General features: G+C 37.8%; 1 protein-coding gene across 2 annotated transcripts in view; it reads left to right on the plus strand.

Annotated features, from left to right (window-relative positions):
• Nucleotides 1-23,973, plus strand: part of ADK (adenosine kinase) — a 483,761-nt gene that overhangs the window by 443,938 nt on the left and 15,850 nt on the right. For both annotated transcript variants that reach the window (XM_070433037.1, XM_070433038.1), the window contains exon 10: nucleotides 2,950-3,036. In XM_070433037.1, the coding sequence (XP_070289138.1) occupies nucleotides 2,950-3,036 (87 nt within the window). The remainder of the gene's footprint in view (nucleotides 1-2,949; nucleotides 3,037-23,973) is intronic.

Genomic DNA, 23,973 nt, shown 5'->3' on the forward strand with positions numbered 1-23,973 from the left:
AGCTGAGAGGCCGGCAAGTGAGGCGGGGAATGTTGGAGTCCGCCGTCACTGGAACAAGCAAGCCTCCCTGTTCGCTTCATTGCATGCCTGCCGGCCGCCATCTTGGCTGACAGTTAATTTGCATAAGGATATGCTGATTAGCCAATGGGAAGGGTAGCGGTCGTACGCTAATTACCATGTTTCTCTTTTATTAGTGTAGATTGTCTAGAAGGCTATGGAATAGGTCATGCTCATGAATACTATTTGGTTAATTGTGTGAGGTTCTTTTTTGATAGCCCTGTAAACCCACTCACCACATTTCAAAAAAATAAGAATGTACCCAAAATATAATTGAACTTAAATATTATTGAACATTTGCCTAGCTGGCATGGCTCAGTGGTTGAGTATCAACCTATGAACCAGAAGGTCACGATGCGATTTGCAGTCGGGGCACATGCCCACTTTGTGGGCTCACTCCCCAGTCGTGGGGCGTGTGGGCAGCAACTAATCCATGATTCTCTCTCATCATTGATATTTCCATCTCTTTTTCCCTCTCCCTCCCTCTCTGAAATCAATAGAAATATATTTTTAAAGTATATTATTGAACATTATTTAATCCTTTTTTTAATTATTTAGAACACATTTTAGGATCTTGCAAATGTTCATGGTCATTATTTTGAAAGGAGTTCTCATAATATCACTCTCCAGATACAGAATAATAGAGAGTGGACTGTGTCTATACTGATTTAGGACATCTCTTACATTCTTGATATTCTTATATTAGCTTGTATTAATAAAGGAAGAAAATAATTCTACCTTACGTTTCAGGAAATTGAACTTCATATGATCCGTGAAAATAAAGCATCTCAAGGTTCTTCACATACATCCAGGAAAACCCGAGTAGTAACACTGCACTCAGAACTTTCAGTGGTTTAGACCAAGAAGTCATGATTCTAAGAACAAAGTTCAAAATAATCTCTTTTGGGAATTAGGTTCTATTCAGAAGTAAGGATTTATCCAACCAAAAAGCAATAACTTTTTCAAACAAAAACTCGAGGAGTTATGTCTAATTGTGGCTTACTTACCACTTATATATAATTATTTTCAAATCTGTAATCCAGTAATTAATTCTTATATTACCTAAAATGTTTTATAGACATGTTATATTATTATGTAATGTAACCCTATTATAAATGGCAATGGTGTTATTAACTTAGCTCGTTTTACTTATTTAGTGCTTGTTTGTTCTTAGTTTATAGTTGTTAATTCCCTTTATAGTATGACTTGTACTTGGAAGTAATAAAACTAGATTTCTTTATAAATATTTATGGTACAGACCTTTTCCTAAATCAGACTTAGACCTTTCCTAATTATTTCAATAAAGTCTGCTTACATCTTTTTTTCCCTGTGTAACAGTATGTCCTGCATGCTCCCTAGAATTTTAATCCTAGGTAACTATGCCTTAACTTCCAATTAATCAAAATCTTGTTAACTGCCATGTAGGTTCTGGTGTTACAGCGTGTGGAAAGTTAGTTATTCAGAGTTTAAGTAGATGCTTCTGGTATGGAGTCTTCTTAGCACCTACAGCCATGTGGTCAAAAGGGACCACTAAGTGAATGAGCCCTTCTTGACTATCAGTCTTTCCAAGAGGATCTTTTTTTGCATTTTCAAATCTATGTTTATCTATTATTGAAAGTATTTATTAGCTGCAGGTACCAGAAGGCAGACAGAACATGGTGTTTGTTTGTTTGTTTGTTTGTTTGTTTGTGATTTTAAGTTCTTTACTAAGACCTTAAGGTTCTCAAGATCTCCTTTTCCCTTCTCTCTTGATCTTAGGTGAGACTGAAGTTTACAAGTCTTTGACCACATTGTCCCCATAGGGATGCAAATTTGTGATTTCAGAAGACCCAGCCCCCAATAAAGAGCACTCTACAATCTCTTGCAGATGTCCTCTGGGCCAGATTTCATCACAAATAACTTCATTCCATTGTCATGTGCCAAGTTTAAAGTACTGTATTAGGTTACACTTTAGTCAAATCAACCAAGCCCTGGTCCAGACTGCTGTGAGACAAGAGCCCATTGTGTCTGGTGGCTCAGTTGGTTGGGTCATTGTCCTATACACCAAAAAGGTTGCGGGTTCTATTTTGGTCAGGGTATAAACCCATTGGTGCAGGTTTGATCCCCAGTCAGGGCACATACAGGAGGTAACCGATTGATATTTCTCTCATCTCAATGTTTCTCTTTCCCTCTCTCTCTAAAACCGATAAACATATCCTTGGGTGAGGATTAAAAAAAGAGAGAGGGAACCCATTGAGTTGTTCTGCCCATACATTCAGTGACAGCTTTCCCTTTTACTAGTTGACATATAGTTTAAAGGAAATAGTGACTCCGTACTAAAGCATAACCAGGTTAGGTTATTGTAATAAGCCAAAAAAAAAAAATCAGTAACCCTTGACCTTGGCATGAAGTATTATAATAGAATAATAGTTGCATTTTTATTGTGCAGTTGTGATTTTCTGTAAAGAAACACCCAAGAGGAGTCATTATTTCTACTTTTAAAATTTATAGCCCTTTACTGTATCCAGGATTTCACTTCCCAGAATGCAGTCAAGCTTGAAGCTTTATTAGAGATCCATGATCCAGTCCTTATAAACACTTCCTTTAGCTTATCGTTTCTGTTCAAGAATTTGCACTGTCCATAAAGGTACTGTTTCCACATACAGTCGTTCCCCCAAAAATGAACCACCTAGGTATAACTCTGAACAAAAATCCATCTGTATGCTAAAAATTACCCAAAAAGCCCTGCTTACAGATGCCTTTGCACCTTGGTTCCTGAGTGCTCACATACAGCCTGGAGCTCATGTCTCTTTGAAAGATGAATGATGAAGGAGCTTCAGCTCTAATGGGTGAGTTTGTATATTGAGTATTACAAAGAGAAGTCAGTCTGCCTTTCTCTGGCTCTAATTGCAGAAAGTGAAGTCACCGCTTTTGCTGTCTTGGATCAGGACCAGCAAGAAATTATTGATACCAATGGAGCCGGAGATGCATTTGTTGGAGGTACCGACTCATTTATTTTATACTTATAAGTTAAACATTTCCTTAACCCTTGTCTCTACCAGATAGCCAAGATTTATGAATTTAATAGCTTTTAATTTCTTCTTTTAAATAATTAACTCCTAATGTTCTTTCCATATGCTACTATCACTGTAAGTATTAAGAAGGTATTTTACTACAGGGAAAATATGTATTTTTGACTTAAATATAATTTACTATTGTGCTATCCCCTAGTCATTTTCACAAGATTAATTGTGTCTGTCAGAATATTGCACAAACAAGCTGCATCAAGTACAGTGTGTAGTGTATTCATAGCCCTTTGGGCTTAAATGTTAACACATTGTTGTTCTTTAAGACAAATTGTGATAAATATTAAACAGTATGCTGCTAATAGCTAAGGATTATATTATTTGGTTAATATGTGTTTCTAACACAATAGTTGGATGTTTATCTTATTAGGAAGAGTTAAATTTTTGTCTGGTTCAGGCTTAGCAAGAACTGGGACCATTTATAAAGACCATATTATTTTTGAAATGAGTACTCAAAAACAAGATCAAGATAATTAGGAGATTCTTGGCTTCATTACTTAGATTGATCTAAAATCTGGTTCAAAGGTTCTTTTGATACATCTAAACTCCTTCTAGTTAAGTGTAGATAAGCTAGGTTATGGTGTGTGTAAAGCTGTAGATTTTAGAATGATAACCCACAAGAGTACCTCCTGATCTGTTTACTTCTCATACCATCAAGCATGACAAGGAAAAAAAAGGCAAATGGAGCTGACCATTGTCCTTCTTCTCTTGGAAAATAATTTGAATCATGGTAAACATTTAAGATTGTGTGGTGGTTTTAACTCAGTATCGTTCAAAATACATATATATGTATGTTTGTATGTATTTTAATGGTCTTTTGTAGCACCATAAATATTTCATATTTTCTTCTTTGAAGCTATTCATGCTTAGTCTTAAATGAGCAGTTAACCATTAGACTGGTAGCATGCCTCATGCTCTTTTCTTTGCTCTGAAAGGCTTCATCATTGATTAGAGTATTTTGCAGCTATTTTTTTCTATTCCATACTGCTTCAGAGCTGTAACTCCATGCAGGCTAAAAATATCTCATCCAGAATTGGGCCAACTTCTGTAACACATTAAGGAAACACTATTGATTTCCTGGTTAGAAATTGCTTAAAACAGGAATCTTAGTACAGAAACTTTTAAACTTGTCTCCATGTAGCCTTTTTAAGTAAAATATTTAAAACTTTAAGTGTTCTCTATTTTTATATTTCGGAGGGCAAATGATGGTAACCTAATGTGGCTCTGGGCTATCTGGCTCTGCAACACCAGATTCCCTTCCAGACCCCTGGTTACCTGTAGGGAAGAACAGAGACTTTTTGAGGGAGAGAGAAATCATTCTTAGGATACTGATGCAGAACAGCTCGCTCCCCATTTGTATTGTGCTTAAGGTGATGCATGGACTGCCTCAGCAAAGCACTTGGGTTCTTTGTTAAGGATTTTCAGCCTCTTTTTTTATCTTATTCTACTTGCCTAGCTTCATTTTATATTTACTGTCAGGGTACAGTGAGGTAAATAAAGAGGAAAGAGTGCAGAACTTTTTGTAAAGGACCACATAGTGAAAATTTTAGGCTTTGCAAGCCATATACAGGCTGCAATGCATAGTTTTCTTGTTCTGTTTGCTTGATTGCTTATTTTCTGTTTTTTTTTTTATTTTTACACTAAAATGTAAAAACCTTCCTTAGCTGTACAAAAACGGGCCACAGGCTGGATTTGGCTTTCAGTCTGTAGTTTGCTAACCCCTCTTAAAGACATGACAGCTTCCTCACTCTATTCACTTTCATCATACCCTGGATCCAAACACTGCATTTTACTACACATTGCTGGAGTCAGTACAGACAAAGAAGAAGGCAGGCTGGTACTACTGCTGGTACCTCAATTAGGGAGCCATTTTTTCTCCCTTTAACTCTACTCTGATCAGTTCCCATGATAATGAGATCTTGAAAGACTGAGTCATGCAATGAGATGAATATGCTGTCATTTGGCAATGGAATACTTATGTCAACATGTTCAGCACATTCTATGTAAGTCAAGCTGTATAGTAATAGCAACAGATAAATGTATATAGCATCTATGAGCCAAATTCATACCTTAAGCACTTTACATATATTAACTCATGTAATGTTCATAAAAGCTCCTGGCAGTTCATTTTATTGATGAGAAAACTGAGACATATAGGGGTTAGGTAACTTGCCTAAAGTCTCATAGCTAGAAAGTAGCAGAATCAGGATTCACACCAGGCATTCTAGCCCCAGAGGCAGTGCTCTTACTCACTGCACTGTACTTCTCTGAACTTTTAGGGACATCTCATTAGGATAGAGAACCACAGACCAGCCCTACTAACAAAAGCTGGTTTTGCCAGAGAGAAACTTCCTCTCATCTGAATAGATGACTTTATTTATTGAACAGGAGCTTTTGTTATCTGATGGGATTCTCAGGACAGTAGGGTAAGATTGTTGCAAAAAAGAGAGGAGAAAGGGTAGGGAATCGAAGAACTGTAGTCCCTGGTGAGTTTGAACCAGGAGCTTTTCCTAAGCAATAGAATTGATTGCACAACAGAGATCCAGAAAGCCAGATCATAAACTTGCTTGGTCAGCATACAAGAAGTTATATGAATCATCTGTTTAGTAGCACCAGGCCAATGCATCCATCTTACAATAAAGGAGGTATTGTTAGTTTAAAATACAGAAAAATCCATTGGCTAAAAACCCCTACTCCCATCTCTACACCAAGGAACTCCTTTCTGCTAGGATTTGAAATAATCCAGCCATGGGAGCAAACTCCTCTACCTTGCAAATGAATGGAGCGGCAATGACAAGTTTTACATTTACTGTGTGGTTCCTTTTTCTTTGTTTTCTTGCCTGATTATTAATATACTAGAAGCCCAGTGCATGAAATTCATGCGCAGGTAGGGTCCCTAGGCCTGGCCAGAGATCAGGGCCGATCAGATTCCCTGCCTCCTCCTTCCCTCGCTCCCTCAGCGCCCCGCCGCCACTGGTTGCCCGCCATGTTCCGTGCCGCCCCCTGGTGGTCAGCGCACATCATAGCAAGCGATCAAACTCCTGGTCTCCTGGTCGAACTCCTGAGGGGACACATTGCATATTAGCCTTTTATATATATAGATCTCCTTTCTGAGTGACACATTCTATCTTTAGATAGTTAATATATGCTCCTATTTCAATTTTTGCTGGCTTAAAAGCGTTTCTGTCTTTTGTGACTTTGTATAACAATATATCATTCTCAAATTTAACTTCTTGGATAAAGCATCCCCTCACCTACCTTGTCCTAATTACATATCTCAGTACCAGAGTACCATGTGTTCCTATTAGCCACATAAAATATATATGGCTACATCATAGGTTTTCATGTATAATTTAAAAATGAATACCCCAAATGTATATAAGTTGAATTCATAGTTCCATCTCAAGGGTTTAGTGACAGTGACAAATCCTTCAGCCTCTACAAGCACACCTCCTTGTTCTATCTATTTGGGGTTCTTAAGCACTTTGTCACATTTGCCCTTTATTTGTCACTAGCCAGCTCTCATGGAACTACCCTTTTCACATTCTCCCTCAAAAGCCCAAGTGCTACCATTGTACCCTTGGAAATGGAGACAATTCTATAATCTCTAAGTACGATTTCCTAATTTCCCAGGTCAGGAGGACATTTCTTCCCGTTGTCCTGTTGCGCTTAGTCACAGCAGGTCTGCCCTTTCATTTGGAACCCTCTTTGTCACTGCCATAGTAACAAATGGAAACATTGAGAACATTTTGTGACAGGCACTGTCATTGTTCCTGATGAAATCTCTTCCCCTGTGTCTTCCCAGTAAGTGAAACTGAGGGAAAAAATCATAACAAGTACATGAAAGGAGACCTAACAATATGTTTCCAGTAGGCTGTCAATATGAACTTATGTTAATCTAATGATTTAGTCGAATATTTTATGGCAGTTGTAAAAATACGGTCTAGACCTACAAATTATCTTTAGACTAAAAATGAGTATGCCTTTGCCAGGCACATAGATATAACTCTCAGAAAAATGACTAGAGACCTTACCTAAGGACCAACATTCTTAGAATTAAAAAAGCTTCATTAGCCCTGCTAGTGTTGCTCAGTGGTTGAGCATCAGCCTATGAACCAGGAGGTCACGGTTCGATTCCCGGTCAGGGCACATGGCCAGATTACAGGCTCGATCCCCAGTAAGGGGCATGCAGGAGGTAGCTGATCAATGATTCTCTCTCATCATTGATGTTTCTATCTCTCTCTCCTCTCCCTTCCTCTCTGAAATCAATAGAAATATGTGGGGTTTTTTTAAAGCTTCATTAAATGTGGTTAAGAGCCCTACATAGCTTAGAACAGTTTAGTATTTTGAAGGATGGTAAGGTAACTGTGCTGCCTCTAATACTTTTTATTTTTAAATTTCTCATAACTTTAGCAGAGAAAGTATATTACCCTAAAGATATTACCTACAATATGCATATGACTCTTAAAGCCACTTAGCAATCACAATGTAAGTAATTATGCTATTTCCCATCTAATAAAAGGGAGCACTAATTTCACTTTCTAATTAATGTTCAGAAAAGAATTTTGGTTAAAAAAGATTTAAGTTTCCAGAACAGGGATGCTATTTCCTTTCCATGTAGCACCTGCCTATACTTCTGGCAGCCATTGAGATTCTTTAAATTATCTTCATATTTCCTATTCTCACTTTGTTTGTTCCCAAACACTTTTAGCTTACTTTCCCATTCTTCGTAATTGCTGCTTCATTGCGCTATGCAAAGAAGTGATGCAGAATTCTTATGATTTATTTTTCTGCACCACCTTCTTCCTTTGCTGTTAGACTCAGAAGAGTAGAAAATTAAATATATCATTTCTCACACTTCTTTGCTTAAAAAACCAAAACCTTGATATGGCCCACTGTATGTAGAGAACTTACTTGCTGATAACTGAGGTTAGATCTGCACACTCCTACCCCACCCAGAGCCACAATAACCTTTCATCTTTTAACTCTAGTAGGACATTCTTGGTGTTTTATTTCTTAAGCAGCACTTTTCCTTAAAACCATCAAATGAAGTATAGAATTGAATTGGTCATTAGGAATATGAAATTTACCACAGACAGTAGCTCAAGTTCATGCAGGGGGAAAGGGAATAGGGGCTCACACCTTGCACAGTCACAGGACACTTTATGATAGGCTACTCTAGTGTTACACACTCAGAGATATAGATAAGCTTACGTAGGAGGAGAAGCACATTTCAAGAACCCTGCCTAAGAGTACTTAAGCCCATATTAGTTAAAAGAGGCACAGTTGATTCCCAAGCCATGACAGAAAAGAGAAATAACATTGATTCACCTGGAATACAGGATGATTTTAGGGTGAAGTCTAAATGTTCTCTCAGAGATCTAGTACCCTGGGTGGCCTCCATCTAGATGCAGTTATAAACAGGTAATGGAATCCAAAGGACTTTATCTTCTGGAGATTTGGATAAGACAGAGACACTAGGTTATCAAACCCCCAAGCTCAAATATGAACCTTATGTTCCTATATTTGAATATAATTTTGAAAGTTTATTCTAAGAAAACAGTGTTGATATTTATAAAATTTTATTTATTTGCAGAGGGCCAGAGGAAATGTCATAAGCAAAATTTCTGAAGTTAACTTTCTTAGACATGACAAAATATGTGTGCATCAGTTTTCTGGCCTAGAATATTTGTAAGTCAAATGGAACTAATTATAATCCAATAGTGATCCCAGTTGCTATTATATGGATTGAGTCAGTTTTACCTACCATATCTGTCTGATTCATACAACATGTATCAATTAGCTTTTGCTGCATATCAGCACCCCAAAAACTTAATCTAAAACAACTGTTTATTTAGCTTCACAAATCTGGGATTGGCATCTGGGCCTAGGCTCAGCTGGACAGTTCCTCTGGTCTCAGAGGTTTGAAGATCAAGTAATTTGCCCAAGGTCACAGTGAAAGCCAGGATTCAAACTCAAAGTTTGACCCAAGAGTTCTTACCCCTAATCATTTTGTTACTGCATTCCATTAGTATATTGAAATAGCCAAAGTGGTTTTTTAAACACTAGTGTGTAGACTGGTACCAATCTCTGACCTAACAAATTTAATCAATCATTAATAGCGAAATGAAAATAGGTAGCAATATAGTAAGTTTTCATAAAGCTAAATGTATTCAAGTTTAATTTCGTCTAAGTGATGTTTAAATTTGTTATAGTAGTCCTAACCGGTTTGGCTCAGTGGATAGAGCGTCGGCCTGTGGACTGAAAGGTCCCAGGTTCGATTCCGGTCAAGGGCATGTACCTTGGTTGCAGGAGGCAGCTGATCGATGTTTCTCTCTCATCAATGTTTCTAACTATCCCAGTCCCTTCCTCTCTGTGAATAATCAATAAAATATATTTTAAAAATAAATAAATAAATACTTGTTATAGTATATCTTTATTGGCTTTGTAATTCATGTAATCAAAAAATAAAATCACATGTTGGTAATGCTGATGCATAGCCTTGCCAACCTTGGGACCTAGCAGAGTCTTAGCCATGATAAGTAGTCATTAGAAACAATTTTCAAAACTACATAAAAATTTGTATGAGATGTAACTTCTGATGTTGTAAGGCTGCTTGCTATCAACAGAGGTCTAAATAAAACAAATGAAAATTAGTAACACGATTACTAAATTCATACCTATTTTCACTTCAGATATATGAATTCCCAAATATGGGGCGTAAACACAGGCTCTTAATTTATTTTGCCTTTAATTATCCAGCTATCATTGACATTTTATAGAGTTAAGATGTGTATATTTTATTTCCAGCCCATGAAATAGATGACAAATTAAAATCAGTTTCTGTCATCAAATGCTCTTAAAATTTTAGAACCACCCTGCTGTCAGGAGTTGTCAGTTGATAAAATACAGGCTTTTGAATTGAGGTAAATATTAACAAAATTTGTTATCTTGCTAATGAATTAAGACATAAGTAAGCTCACATAAATAAGCTTACTATCATCTCCTTTATCCAGCAGCTAAGACTTTGTATCGATGGGTCTTTAACATATTGCTTAAAATGTCAGTGCCGAAAGTGAGTATTTTTAAAGATCATATTTTCAGTTTTTCACGTTTTCAAACTGTTTTCAGTTATGAAACTGTGTTCAAATGAGGTCTTATCTGAATCAGCATGAAATGAGATTAAACAAATCCCCATATGGCTGTATCCACATTTTATTTGATGGCTCATGAAGCGACTCCTGGGATGGGTTAATGTTAGGCATGAAACCACGCTCTGTTAAAAAGCCCCATTTGATAGATGAGGAAAGCGAGGCCCAAAGAATGAGAGCCAATGGCAAATACTCCATAGGAAAAGCCAGATCTCCCGGCTCATTAATTCATGAGCCAGTAATTACACATGTTCATAACCCAAATGAAGGTTGTCAGTTAAGCAGTCTTTTATATAGGCCTCTTGGAATTATATAAGTCAAGAGTCAATATCCCAAATGGATAGAAGCCTTTGATGTAGTTTTTCTTGACATGTGGGTATCCAAGATGTTTTGCTTTAACAATAAACAGAAGCATATGCTAAAATTTTATTTTGGGAACCACATCAAGAGATCACACATTAGGTTTAAAATCAGAATGCTAACCTGATCTTGTACATTTTTGTTCCACGAGGAGGAATGATCTTTACAGCAGTATTTTGGAAGGAGTTGGGCTGGAAGGAAACCTTATCTCTATGAGTAAAACCGTGCTTATGGATACTCTGCAAGAGCTTCTTTCCTGAATTAGGGGCATTTAAAAGATTCTTTGATTTTTTTTTTTAATTCACAGGTTTCCATTTTCAACCCCAGAAAGAGGAAATAAGTTATCCTCATAGTTATCGCACTGAGCACCTACCTACACTCGTACATTACACCTTGTGGCTCAGTCGCTCACTTTGTGTGGGAGGTGTGTTGGGCTGAGCTGTTATTGCAGAGGAACCTTTGCTCTGAATTGACTTCCTGTCCATGTCAGTCACTGCACCATCTGACACCACTTAGGCTTTGGTTTTCATTATGCAAATGCCTGCTAGGTCAGACCTTACCCTGGCAGGCACAGTAGCTTTTTAAGTTATCTCAGAATTTAATGTTTGTTGATTTCCTTTTTCCAGAAAAATCTGTGTTGTTTAACATATGGGTCATGAGTTGTTACTTGAAATTCATGACTTGTTGGTAGTCAATATGAAACAAAACAAAACAAAGTTTTACTAACTAGACTACATAGGATGTGAAAAACAAGTTTACATCTGAGAACTTTTCAGCAGGGGGAGTGGGGGGAGACCATTACTTTGTCACATCTGGGTAGTCTAAGCTAGCCAAATTGAAGTGGGAATTTCCTGCCAGATGTTAGTTCTTTGAGCAACCTGTGAACATCTAAAAGAGGGTATATGAGTTCTTATTTGGTAGAGCTATAGACACCATGGAGGTTTGCTCCTAATAGGTAGCAGGTATTTTTATGTACTACCACTAGTCAGGAGGTTGTGCAGCCTGTCCGAAGCTAACAGTTTGCCCTTGTAAAATGCTTCAGTATGGAAGGCGAATTTGGAAGATACAACATCAGGTCTCACAGCTATTATAGCAAGAGTGAACACTGCATTGAAATGACCTCCCACTGCAGATGACAAAATGTTTTGTTTCATTAATAAAAGCAGGTAAGATTGAACCACCACAAACATTCCAGATAATTTGAATAGGTCATTTTATAAAGTCAGTGAAGACCAACATAAGCCTCTAAATATGAAGGAAAATAATCTGAAATGGCAGGAAACATAGCAAGTATGTACACCAGCTTCCTGTTCCAGATGCACATGGGAATTAGGAAGCAAAAATTTCACTCAGAAGAATTGTGCACAAAAAGTAGAAATGCTTTATCCAGTGAAACAAGAAACATTTTTAAGAGGAAAAAAGACTTTGCACATGATCTCACTGTTTTTGTCATCCTCTGTAAGGGAAAATATTGACATTTACCAGACTGTTTGCTCCAGCTTTCTGATCTCCTGCCGTTTATTTTTATAACAACCTTATCGATGGGCCTCTTACCCAGCTCTCTAGGTTTAACTGAGTTGAGTCGATTTGTTACCACAGCTTCAAGTAGCTGTTACAGAACAAGCAAGACATCCTAATAAAGCTGTAAACGTGTTTACTCAAACAGAGTATTGATTTTACTTGGAGAGGGAGAAGCCGGTGGTTAGCAGTGTCAGGGTGGATGAATTTCGCTGCAGTTTTTCACTGTCATCTGTCATGGTTGTGAAACACTAAGTAAAGCCATCAGGGATAATTAGAAGCACCAGAAATTTAGCCCCTAAAATCAGTTAACCACTTGGGAGTTTTGTAGCTTAATTAGCTTTTATTAAAAATTTCCTCTAGTTATAATAGTCAAGCACTTTTAATGGTGCTTTCAGGTAGAGCAAGATTTCAAGGTTGTGACTTGTTAAGTTTATGAATTTATGGGTAAAGGCTTTTCAGACTCTCACTCAGTAATTAGGCCAACACTAAAACACCAGGTAAAGAGATGATGATCTTGTACTCGTACCAGCAGCAGTACATGCTTTTTCTGAAAAATCAATTTCAGGGAAGTAGTAAAGCAATTATAAAATATTTAAAACACGTCTTTGTAGAAAAAAAATCTGGTAAACATCTTTTTTCTTTTTTAATTCTCACCTGAAGATGTGCTTTTATAAATTTTGAAAGAGAGAGAGAAACATCGATGTGAGAGGGAAACATCAATCAGTTGCCTCCAAAACATGCCCCAGTGGGGAATCGAACCCACAACAGCTAGGTATGTGCTCTGACCAGAATCTAACCCAAAACCTTTTGGTGTATCGGATGACACTCTAATCAGCTGAGCCACCCAGCCAGGGCTGGTTAGCATCTTTATTAAACTTAAATATTTTTGTAACACAACATGATCCAAACACATAAAAGTGTCACTGCCACCCTTGTTTTTAAATACCTTCCTTCATTAAAGAAGAATCTAAAATACTCTATCCTGCTATAAATTAGTCATCATAGTAAAGATAAAAGTGAATGCACAGCTGTGCAAAAGATAAGGGTTCGGACAAGGTGAGTTGCTCACCTTCTATAGAAACTGACTTCGCTAATGACCTTGACGAAAGGTATTCAAATAAACACTATCTGCCCTCTTGCAATGGCTAGAAAAACGTCACATTTGAAAATAAAGTCACTCACCCATGATGATGAACGCAAAACTGAAAATTTATTAAAAATAAGTTTGATCATTATATTTAAATTAGTCTTCTCATATCTTCTCAAAGTTAAGTGAAACCTAGGACTAAAATCAAGAATATAACCTTGTAAACAATATTTATTCAGTGCCTTACAGTAGACTTCTTTTGCCTTCTTGCACTACTGCCCCAGCCCCTGCCTTAATGACTAATAAAAATAACGATATCTGAGGGATGACCAGTTCTACAGCCTATGAGTAACAGACTCTGTTAAAAAGGACAGTGAAAGATATTGGAGGGTTTTCTTTGCCTTTCAAATGTCATATAAGCCAAGCAAGTTGTAAAATTTTGTTATGTAAGAGGGAACCACCAGAGCTTTTTCTTTTAATTTTTCAGCAAGTAAAGGAGGAAACTGTTTTTTTTCACAGTATTTGGATCTTTATTCTATATTAAAATATTCAAAGACAGTCAGAGGTAAAAGAAAGGATATGGATGTATTATTATAATACTAGAGGCCCAGTGCACGAATTTATGCAGGGGTGGGGTCCCTTGGCCTGGCCTGTGCCCTCTCGAAATCCAGGACCCCTCAGAGGATGTCAGAGAGCCAGTTTTGGCCCGATCCCCGTAGGCCCGGCCGAGGCACCCACTGGTGCATGAATCCCTGCACTGGGCCCCTAGTATGCATATAAGATCTTTGGTTAATCTCTTCCCACCCTCCCCCCTTCCCTCTGAGATTCATCAGTCTGTGCCATGTTCCCATGCCTCTACATTGAGCATCTGCCCCCTGGTGGTCAATGCACGTCATAGCTACCGGTTGAATGGTCGCTTATGCTTTTATATATATAGACATCATACTATTTTTATATGCACATTTCAATATCCCCCACAATACAATCATTTATTTTGTTCTCTTCAATTTTCTTAAGAATGACAAATATGTGAAGGAGCTGTTGGCATGGAAGGCAGTGTAAGATATAGTAGGGCAGTGATGCTTTGGCTTTAAGAGACTTTTCATCTGACTCCTTTGGTCAAAAGGAACAGAAACCCATTTCATCTAGCTTATAAGGATTTTTTGTTTTTAAGGAAGCACAAAGCATTAAGGGAGACAGTGGGTCAAAAGTCATGGTACTATCATTAACTAGTTGTGGGACTATGGACCATTAACATCTCTAAGCCTCAGTTTCCTCACCTATAAAAATGAGGATGCCTAGCCTGTGTGGTTCTGGTTGATCATCAACCCATGAACCAGAAAGTCACAACTCGATTCCCAGTCAGGGCACATGCCCACGTTGTGGACTCGATCCCCAGTAGGGGGCATGCAGGAGGCAGCCAATCAATGATTCTCTCTCATCATTGATGTTTCTATCCCTCTGTCTCTCTCTCCTCTCTCTGAAATCAATAAAAACATTTATTTAAGTAAAAATGAGGGTAATGAGTACCTACCTCATTTGGGTTATTATGCAAGTTAAATGAAATAATGTTTCATAGTAAGGATTCATTATTATAAAAGAAATCTCAAACAACAGCCAACTAAACAAGTTTTCACTGAGAGTGGAGACATATGGTAATTCTAGATTGGAATCAGTTCTAGAGACCCCAACAGCAGACATTCATGCATTTTCATTCCAGTACTTACACATTAATGTTACTCAGCTGCATTGCATGTCTGCTTCTTCCTACTTCACAATCAGTTTCCTGGTCTTTGCTTTCCATTCTGGCTCCTGAAAGAGAATACTAGGCTAGCTTAATTATTAAGTAGGATCCTGGAAGAACTTTAAGTTGTTTGCTCTTGGGTCAGATGCCTTCCCTTTGGTCCAATTAGTAATAAAGGTTGATTTATAGGACAAAACACATCTACTGACTCCTCAGCAATACTGGAGGTGAAGTAATTATTTTTCAAAAGAGTAATTGATGGCTGGGCTCTACAAACATGTATGTTTTCATGCCATGTCTACGCCCTTTTTAAATGTTCCCTGCAGCATGACACAATACACAGAACATCAAACACCCTAAATCTCAAGCTAGAAACCTAGGAGTCATTCTTGATGGCTTCCTTTTCCTCTGTTCAGTCTTCAGTGAGTTCTTTTGATTCCATTTTAAGGTCTAATTCATCTACTTTCTTGCCAGGACTTTAGCTCAGGCCTGTTTTCTACTTACTGCAATAGCTTCCTAGCTGATCTCCATACTTTACTTTCTCTTGAATTATTTCAACCATCCCCCCCCCCCCCCCCAGCTTACAACTTTCAGTGGCTTATAGTTGTACTTAGACTAAAAATCTAAGCTCCTATTGTGGCCTAAGAGGATCTATATGGCCTTCTATCCTTACAAGTGCATTTCATGCCACTCTACCTTTGCTTGGGTCCTCTGGCTATACTGATCTTCTTTCAGGCCTTAGATACTTTTACACACAGAGTTCCCTTTGCCTAGAATGTTCTCCATCTACTCTTTACATGGCTATCTCTTTCTCTAGCCTCAACTTAAAAGTCACCTCTTCTCTAATCATCCTAAATAACATGGATCCTTTCTTTTTTTTTTTTAATTAAATCTTTATTGTTCAGATTACATTTGTTCCTCTTTTTTTCCCCCCATAACTCCCTTCCTCCCAGTTCCCACCCCACCCTCCACCCTCACTCCCCACCCACTGTCCTCATCCATTGGTGCACGATTTTTGTCCAGTCTCTTCCCGCATCTCCCACTCCCCTTTCCCCCCCAAGAATAGTCAGTCCATTCCCTTTCTATGTCCCTGATTCTATTATAATCACCAGTTCATTCTGTACATCACGTTATTTATTCACTTGATTCTTAGATTCACTTGTTGATAGATGCATGTTTGTTGTTCATAATTTGTATCTTTACCTTTTTCTTCTTCTTCCTCTTCTTAAAGGGTACCTTTCAGCATTTCGTCTAATACTGGTTTGGTGGTGATGAACTCCTTTAGCTTTTCCTTATCTGTGAAGCTCTTTATCTGACCTTCAATTCTGAATGATAGCTTTGCTGGATAAAGTAATCTTGGTTGTAGGTTCTTGGTATTCATCACTTTGAATATTTCTTGCCATTCCCTTCTGGCCTGCAAAGTTTCTGTTGAGAAATCAGCTGACAGTCGTATGGGTATTCCCTTGTAAGTAATTGAGTCTCTTTCTCTTGCTGCTTTTAAGATTCTCTCTTTGTCTTTTGCTCTTGGCATTTTAATTATGATGTGTCTTGGTGTGGTCCTCTTTGGATTCCTTTTGTTTGGGGTTCTCTGCACTTCTTGGACCTGTAAGTCCATTTCTTTCACCAGGTGGGAGAAGTTTTCTGTCATTATTTCTTCAAATAGGTTTTCAATATCTTGCTGTCTCTCATCTTCTGGTACCCCTATAATTCTGATGTTGGTGCGTTTGAAACTGTCCCAGAGGCTCCTTACACTATCTTCGTATTTTCGGATTCTTTTTTCATTTTGCTTTTCCAGTTGGGTGTTTTTTGCTTCTTCGCATTTCAAATCTTTGACTTGATTCTTGCGCTCTTCTGTTCTGCTATTGGGTATCTGTATAATATTCTTTATTTCAGTCAGTGTATGCTTAATTTCTAGTTGGTTCTTTATCACAACATCAAGGGTCTCATTAGATTTCGTGAGGCTCTCATCAAGTTTATTGGCAGCTTCTAGCACATTATTGAAAGCCCTCAAAAGTGCGTTTTTTAGCTCTATATCCTCCATTTCTGTCATGTTTTTTTGTCTCCGCATTTTTTATGCTTTCTTGGTGCACCCCCTTGTGGTCTTTGTGTGCAGTCTTGTTGTAGTTAAGCCTTGATTGTTGTAGTTAATACTAGAGGGATTTGACCACCAGGCCGACTGGCTGTGAGAATCAGCTGTATCTGCAGTGGGAAAACTTCTGTCCTCTGGAGAGGTGCTAATCTAGCCTTTGCCTGAGGCTATCCGGCAAATGGCTCTGCACAGGGCTTGGGCGGGGCAGGTTGCACGGGATCAACAGGGCGGGCAGAGGGACCGGTTATGGCTGCTCTCAGTCCCGTTCCCAGAGGCTCTGCTTCTCAGAACCCCAGCAACCGCTGCAAACCTCGGAGAGAAAGCTGCCCTCACGTTCCAACTGATGCCAGACAATCCCGCTTCTCCCGTTTGAGTCTGAGTCCCTAGAGACTCGCCCGGATCTGGAGCTCAGAGTCTGAGACTCCCTCCTGATTGAAAACAACAACCTCGCCCTCAGCCATCAGCCGGCTCCACACGCACCTCCGCACCTTTGTATTTTCCACACTGCGCCTCCTCTGAGCCTCGGTATGCTGTTCTCTTTCCTTCTAGTTGAAGAATCTCTCCTCAGCCAGCCTTCCTGTGGTTCTGGGTGATGTCCGTTCCGTCTTTTAGTTGTATTTTTTAAGTGGTTGTCTGCGGCAGCAATCTCCGGTGTTTACCTGTGCCGCCATCTTGGTTTCTCCGCTGGCTGTTTTATTATCATTATTTTTTAATCCTGAGGATATGATTTTTTTAAAATGTATTTTATTGATTTTAGAGAGGAAGGGAGAGAGAGATAGAAACATGAACGATGAGAGAGAATCATTGATTGGCTCAACATGGATCCTTTCACTAATATTCTCTACTGCTACATATAGTCTTTTTCCTTAATAGAACTTAATACTCTCTGGAATTATCTTACTTATTATTTTAATTACTAACTTATTATGTGTTTTTATCTCCCTAATTAAAATATAAGCTTCAAGAGAGTAGTATGTGTCTTAATCACTAGTGTATCCCCAGAACCCAACATGGTGCCTGGCATAGAGTTGCTACTGAGTAAATGTCAGTCATATGGGTGAATAAATAAATCACATTACCAGCTGCAAATAAATTTTCCCCCTACCATTAAATAAAAACCATTCTAGTCAGTATATCTAAGAAAGTGGTTTTTGAAGGATTTTATCAAAAAGAATGAAGTGAGTAAGGAAATTGCAGGGTAGGCCATACTTTAGTATCAAGTCATTTGATTTAAAATTAATCCATGCTAGCATGTACATGTGACTAATCCAGTGACAGAGAAACAACTGATCACAGCTACCTTTTTCTTACTGTTACTTAAAATAGAGATAAATATGGGGAGAACATCTTAGGAAAGGAGGTAGCATCTAATATCCATTGTCCTAAGTACCTGTAGTAAAAATTGAAAACTAATTCTCAGTATCATAATACTGAACATCAGTTTCTACTGTAATAAACAGTGGCAAACAGGTCAGAGGCTCCAATCAATATTTCACAGAATATATTGGTTATCCTGTGGATCTCTAAATTTAGTTTGCTAAGAGTAATTTATCAGATCTAGAGGTCAAAGTAGTAATTATAAAGATGACTGGAACATAGTGAGAACTACAACAGCATGAAAACGAACCAGTCAGAAATGAAGAATACCCTATCTGATATCAAAAATACACTGGAAGGAATAAAAAGTAGGTTGGATGAAGCAGAAGATCAAGCCAGCAATTTGGAAGACAGGTAGGAAAAACACCCAATCAGAGAAGCAAAAAGAGAAAAGAATTTAAAAGAATGAGGAGCCTGGCAGGTGTGGCTCAGTTGGTTGAGCATCATCCCATGCAACACGAGGTCCCGGTTCGATTTGCAGTCAGGGCACATGCCCGAGTTACAGGTAGGAGGTTTGCAGGAGACAGCAATCAGTGTTTCTCTCTCATAGATGTTTCTATCTCTCCTTCTCCCTTCTTCTCTCTCTAAAATCAATAAAAACATTTTTTTAAAAATGTGGATTGTGAAAGGGAACTTTGGGACAACATGAAGCATAACAATATCCATATCATAGGGATACAAGAAGGAGAAGAGAGAGAGCCAGGGATTAAGAACCTATTTGAAGAAATAATGACCAAAAACTTTCCTAACCCAGTGAAGGAAACATACATATAAGTCCAGGAGGTGCAGAGAGTTCCAAACAAGAGGAACCCAAAGAGACCTACACCAAGACACATCATAATTAAAATGGCAAAAATTAAAGACAGAGACTCTTAAAAGCAGCCAGAGAAAAGCAGTAAGTTACCTACAAATGAGCTCTCATAAAACTGTCAGCAGATTTCTCTACAGAAACATTTCAGGCCAGAAGGAATTGGCATGAAATATGCAAAGTGATGAAAAGCAAGGACCTACAACCAAGACTACTTTACCCAGCAAGGCTATCATATAAAATTGAGGGAGAAATAAAGAGCTTTGCAGACAAGAAAAAGCTAAAAGAGTTTGTTACCACCAAACCAGTATTATAAGAAATTTTAAAGGGCCTGATTTAAGAAGTAAAAGGAGAAAAACAGGAATATAGTTAAAAGAACAAAATGGCAATTAATATGTGCTTATCAATAATCACTTTAAATGTAAATGGCTTAAATGCTCCAATCAAAAGACATAAGGTAGCTGAATGGTTAAGAAAGCAAGACCCATGGCTGGCATGGCTCAGTGGTTGAGTGTCGACCTGTGAACCAGGAGGGCACAGTTAGATGCCCCAGATGTGGGCTTGATCCCTGGTGTGGGGCGTGCAGGAGGCAGGTGGTCAATGATTTTTCTCTCATCATTGATGTTTCTATCTCTCTCTCCCTTTCCCTTCCTCTCTGAAATCAATAAAAATATATTTTTTAAAAATCAAGATCCATATTTATATGCTGTCTACGAGAAACCCATATCAGAACGAAAGATACACAGAAACTAAAAGTGATGGGATAGAAAAAGATATTTCATGCAAATAGAAATGAAAGAAGAGCTGTGGTAGCAATACTTATATTTGACAAAATATACTTTAAAACCAAGGCTATAGTACAAGACAAAGAAGGATACTGCATAATGATAAAGGGATTGATCCAACAAGAGGACATAACCCTGTAAACATTTATGCACCCAACATAGGAGCACCTAAATATGTAAAGCAAATCTTGATGGACATAAAGGGACAGATTGACAGTAATACGTCATAGTAGGGGGTTTTAACACCCATTGACATTAATGGATAGATCTTCCAGACAAAACCAACAAGGGAACGGTGGCCTTAAGTGATACACTCAATCAGATGGATTTAATATTTTCAGAGCATTTCACCCCAAAGCAGCAGAATATATATTCTTTTCAAGTGCACATGAACATTTTATAGAATAGACCACATGTTCATATATAAAACATGTCTCAATAAATTTAAGAAGATTGAAATCATACAAGCATCTTCTGTGACCATATGGGTATAAACTGGAAATCAATCACAAGATAAAAACTACAAAACACCCAAAGACATGGATGCTAAATAACATGTTACTAAACAATGAATGGGTTGACAATGAGATCAAGGAAGAAATCAAAAGATACCTTGAAACAAATAAAAATGAAAACACAACAACCCAAAAATCTGTGGGACACACCGCAAGAAGTCCTAAGAGGGAAATTCATAGCATTACCGACCTACCTTAAGAAACAACAAAAATCACAAATAAACAATCTAACTTTACACTTAAAGGAACTGGTAAAAGAACAATAGACAAAGCCCAAAGTGAGCAGAAGTAAGGAAATAATGAAGATCAGAGCAGAAATAAATTAAATGGAGTCTAAAGAAAACAATACAGAAGATCAATGAAACCAAGAACTGGTTCTTTGAAAACATAAATAAGACTGACAAACCATACTCATCAAGAAAAAAGAGAGAAGACCCAAATACTAGTAAATAAAATCAGAAATGAAAGAGGAGAAGTAACAATTGACACCAAAGCAATACAAAGGATTGCAATAAAATATTGCACCATACATAAGAATAAGTTCAAAATGGATTAAAGACTTAAATGTTAGACTCAAAACCATAAAAATCCTAGAAGAAAACATAGGCAGTGAAATCTGAGACATTTCTCATAGCAATATTTATTCCTGATATAGTGCCTCAGACAGGGGAAACAAACAAACAAAATAAACAAATGGGATTATATAAAACTAAAAATTTTTTGCACAACAAAGAAACAATCAATAAAAGACAACACAATGAATGGGGGAACATATTCACTAATACATCTGATAAGGCTTACTATCCAAAATTTATAAGGAGCTTATAAAACTCAACATACACACAAATAATCCAATTAAGAAATGGGCAAAGGACCTGAACACCTGTATAGACACTTTCCAAAGGGGACCTACACATGACCAATAGACATGAAATGATGCTCAACGTCACTAATCATCAGAGAAATGCAAATTAAAACCACAATGAGAGATCACCTCACACCTGTCAGAATGGCTATAATCAATAATTCAACAAACAACAAGTGCTGGCAAGGATGAGGAGAAAAAGGAACCCTTGGGCACTGTTGGTGGGAATGCAGATTGGTACAGCCACTGTGGAAAGCATTATGGAATTACTTCAAAAAATTAAAAATGGAACTTTCTAATGACCTAGCAATTCTACTTCTGGGAATATTTCCAAAGAAACCCAGAACACTAATTTGAAAGAATATATGCACCCCTGTGTTCATTGCAGCATTATTTACAATAGCCAGGATTTGGAAGGAGCTCAAGTGCCTATCGGTAGAAGAGTGGATAAAAACGCTATGGTACATTTACACAATGGACTACTACTCAGCTGTAAAAAAGAATAAGGAAATCTTACTCTTTGCGATAGCATAGATGTACCTGGACAGTATTATGCTAAGTGAAATAAGCCAGTCAGAGAAAGACAAGTACATATGTTTTCACTTACCTGTAGATCTAATGAGCAAAATAAACTATCAAACAAAGTGGAAACAGACTCATGGATACAGAGAACATACTGACAACTGTCAGAAGGGAGGGGATTGGGGGCTGGGTGAGAAGGGTGAAAGGATTAAGCAAAGAAAAAACAATGATGAGGGGGGAGGAAGAAGAAGGGAAAGGAGGGATAAATGAAGGAAGACCTGACTTTGAATAGTAAACACACAATACAATATACAGATGATGTAGAATTGTATACCTAAAACCTGTATAAATTTTAAGTAATGTCACCTCAATAAATTCAATTAAAAAATAATGATAAATTTGACTGGCCATAATGCCCCGTGGAAAATCCAGTGCATCAAACAACAGCACCTTTGTCCTGTCCTATCTAGAATTTTACTGCTATTCCTCCACTGGCAGGTGGAGTGGGGTAAAAAGTAGCTCCTCCACAGAGAAGCAATTAGAATCTCGGTGAAGAGCACTTGGTGTGTACCGAGCCTGGGACATACTCTGTTTCATTTCTCACATAGTCTCCTAAGCTTTAAGCCACAGAATTGCTCTTAAGTTTGTGTGTGTGTGTATTTTAAATATATTTTATTGATTTTTTACAGAGAGGAAGGGAGAGGGATAGAGAGTTTGAAACATCAATCAGCTGCCTCCTGCACACCCCCCACTGGAGATGTGCCCGCAACCAAGGTACATGCCCTTGACCGGAATCAAACCTGGGACCTTTCAGTCCGCAGGCCGATGCTCTATCCACTGAGCCAAACCGGTTAGGGCAGAATTGCTCTTAAGTTTTTAACTTTGATCAGCACGCATGTCAAATCACTAAGTCTGCTTATTCTCTTTGCTAAACTTATTACCCGTCACCTACAACATTGTTTTTCAAACTTGAGAATGCATCAGAATCACCTGAGGGCTTGTCAAAAGACACGTTGGTAGGCCCTGTCCTCAAAGCTCCTGGTTTGTTAGGCCTGAGTTGAGCTTAGGAGATGCAACAGCAAGTTGCTGGTTCAGGGACCACACTTTGAGAAACACTCCTAGAACATTGTCGTCGACTCTTCTTTGATCTCTGCCAAGTCTTTCCTAGTAAGTTCATGCTGCACACTTCTGCCAGGACTGTTTTTAAAGTATTGATGTAACTTTCTCTTCTAAAACTGTAAAATCCTCAAGGTCAAACACTATCTTTTATCTATCTTTGAATCCTTTGATATCTATAGCGCAGCACCTAGTGATGGTAGGCATTCAATAACTGTTGGTTGATTGAATAAATTAAAGTACTTAGCATTCTAGGTTTTTAGTTTTTTTTTCATTTGCTACTTATAATAAAAGTCAAGTATAGGAGTAGTAGTGGCATGAGTCTAGTAAATTTAGGATTCAGATTAGTCAAATTTTTAATTTATATCTTATTTTCTTACCTAAAGTAGCTGCAGCTAATAAAAAAAATGCAGCTTTTAAGTTGACTGTTTCATGTGCCATGTGGCAGCATGTACCTGGTAACAATTGGTATAAAACATATATATAGCAGGCCAGTCTTAGAGAGCACATAAATCATTACTGATGTGTAGATATCTAAGGAAGATGGGAAAATGAACAAAGAACTGAAAAATCAAATTGACCCACAAATTACTGAAAGCAAATTTATTAGAGGGAGCAGGACAGCAGGAATATCTAATTCAGCACTGTTAGTTGCTGCAAAATATTATATCCGGCTTGCTTTAATTACATGGCAATGCCTCTGAGAACAAAGGTAATTACGTGATAACTTATGTTACTACTCACACATTATCTCTTAATAACTATGTAATTAACTTGTCACCACTGTAACAGTGTATAGTTTGATATTACTCAAGTATAAAGAACATTGATAACTTAAATGAATGATCTGGGGCGAGGCAAGGAATAGAGACAGTAGGGAAATCATAGTATTACAGCAATCAGGAATGCCA

Source organism: Myotis yumanensis, unplaced genomic scaffold, assembly GCF_028538775.1.
Source record: "Myotis yumanensis isolate MYYU_CA2020_CCGP unplaced genomic scaffold, mMyoYum1.0.hap1 SCAF_13, whole genome shotgun sequence".
Lineage (NCBI taxonomy): Eukaryota > Metazoa > Chordata > Mammalia > Chiroptera > Vespertilionidae > Myotis > Myotis yumanensis.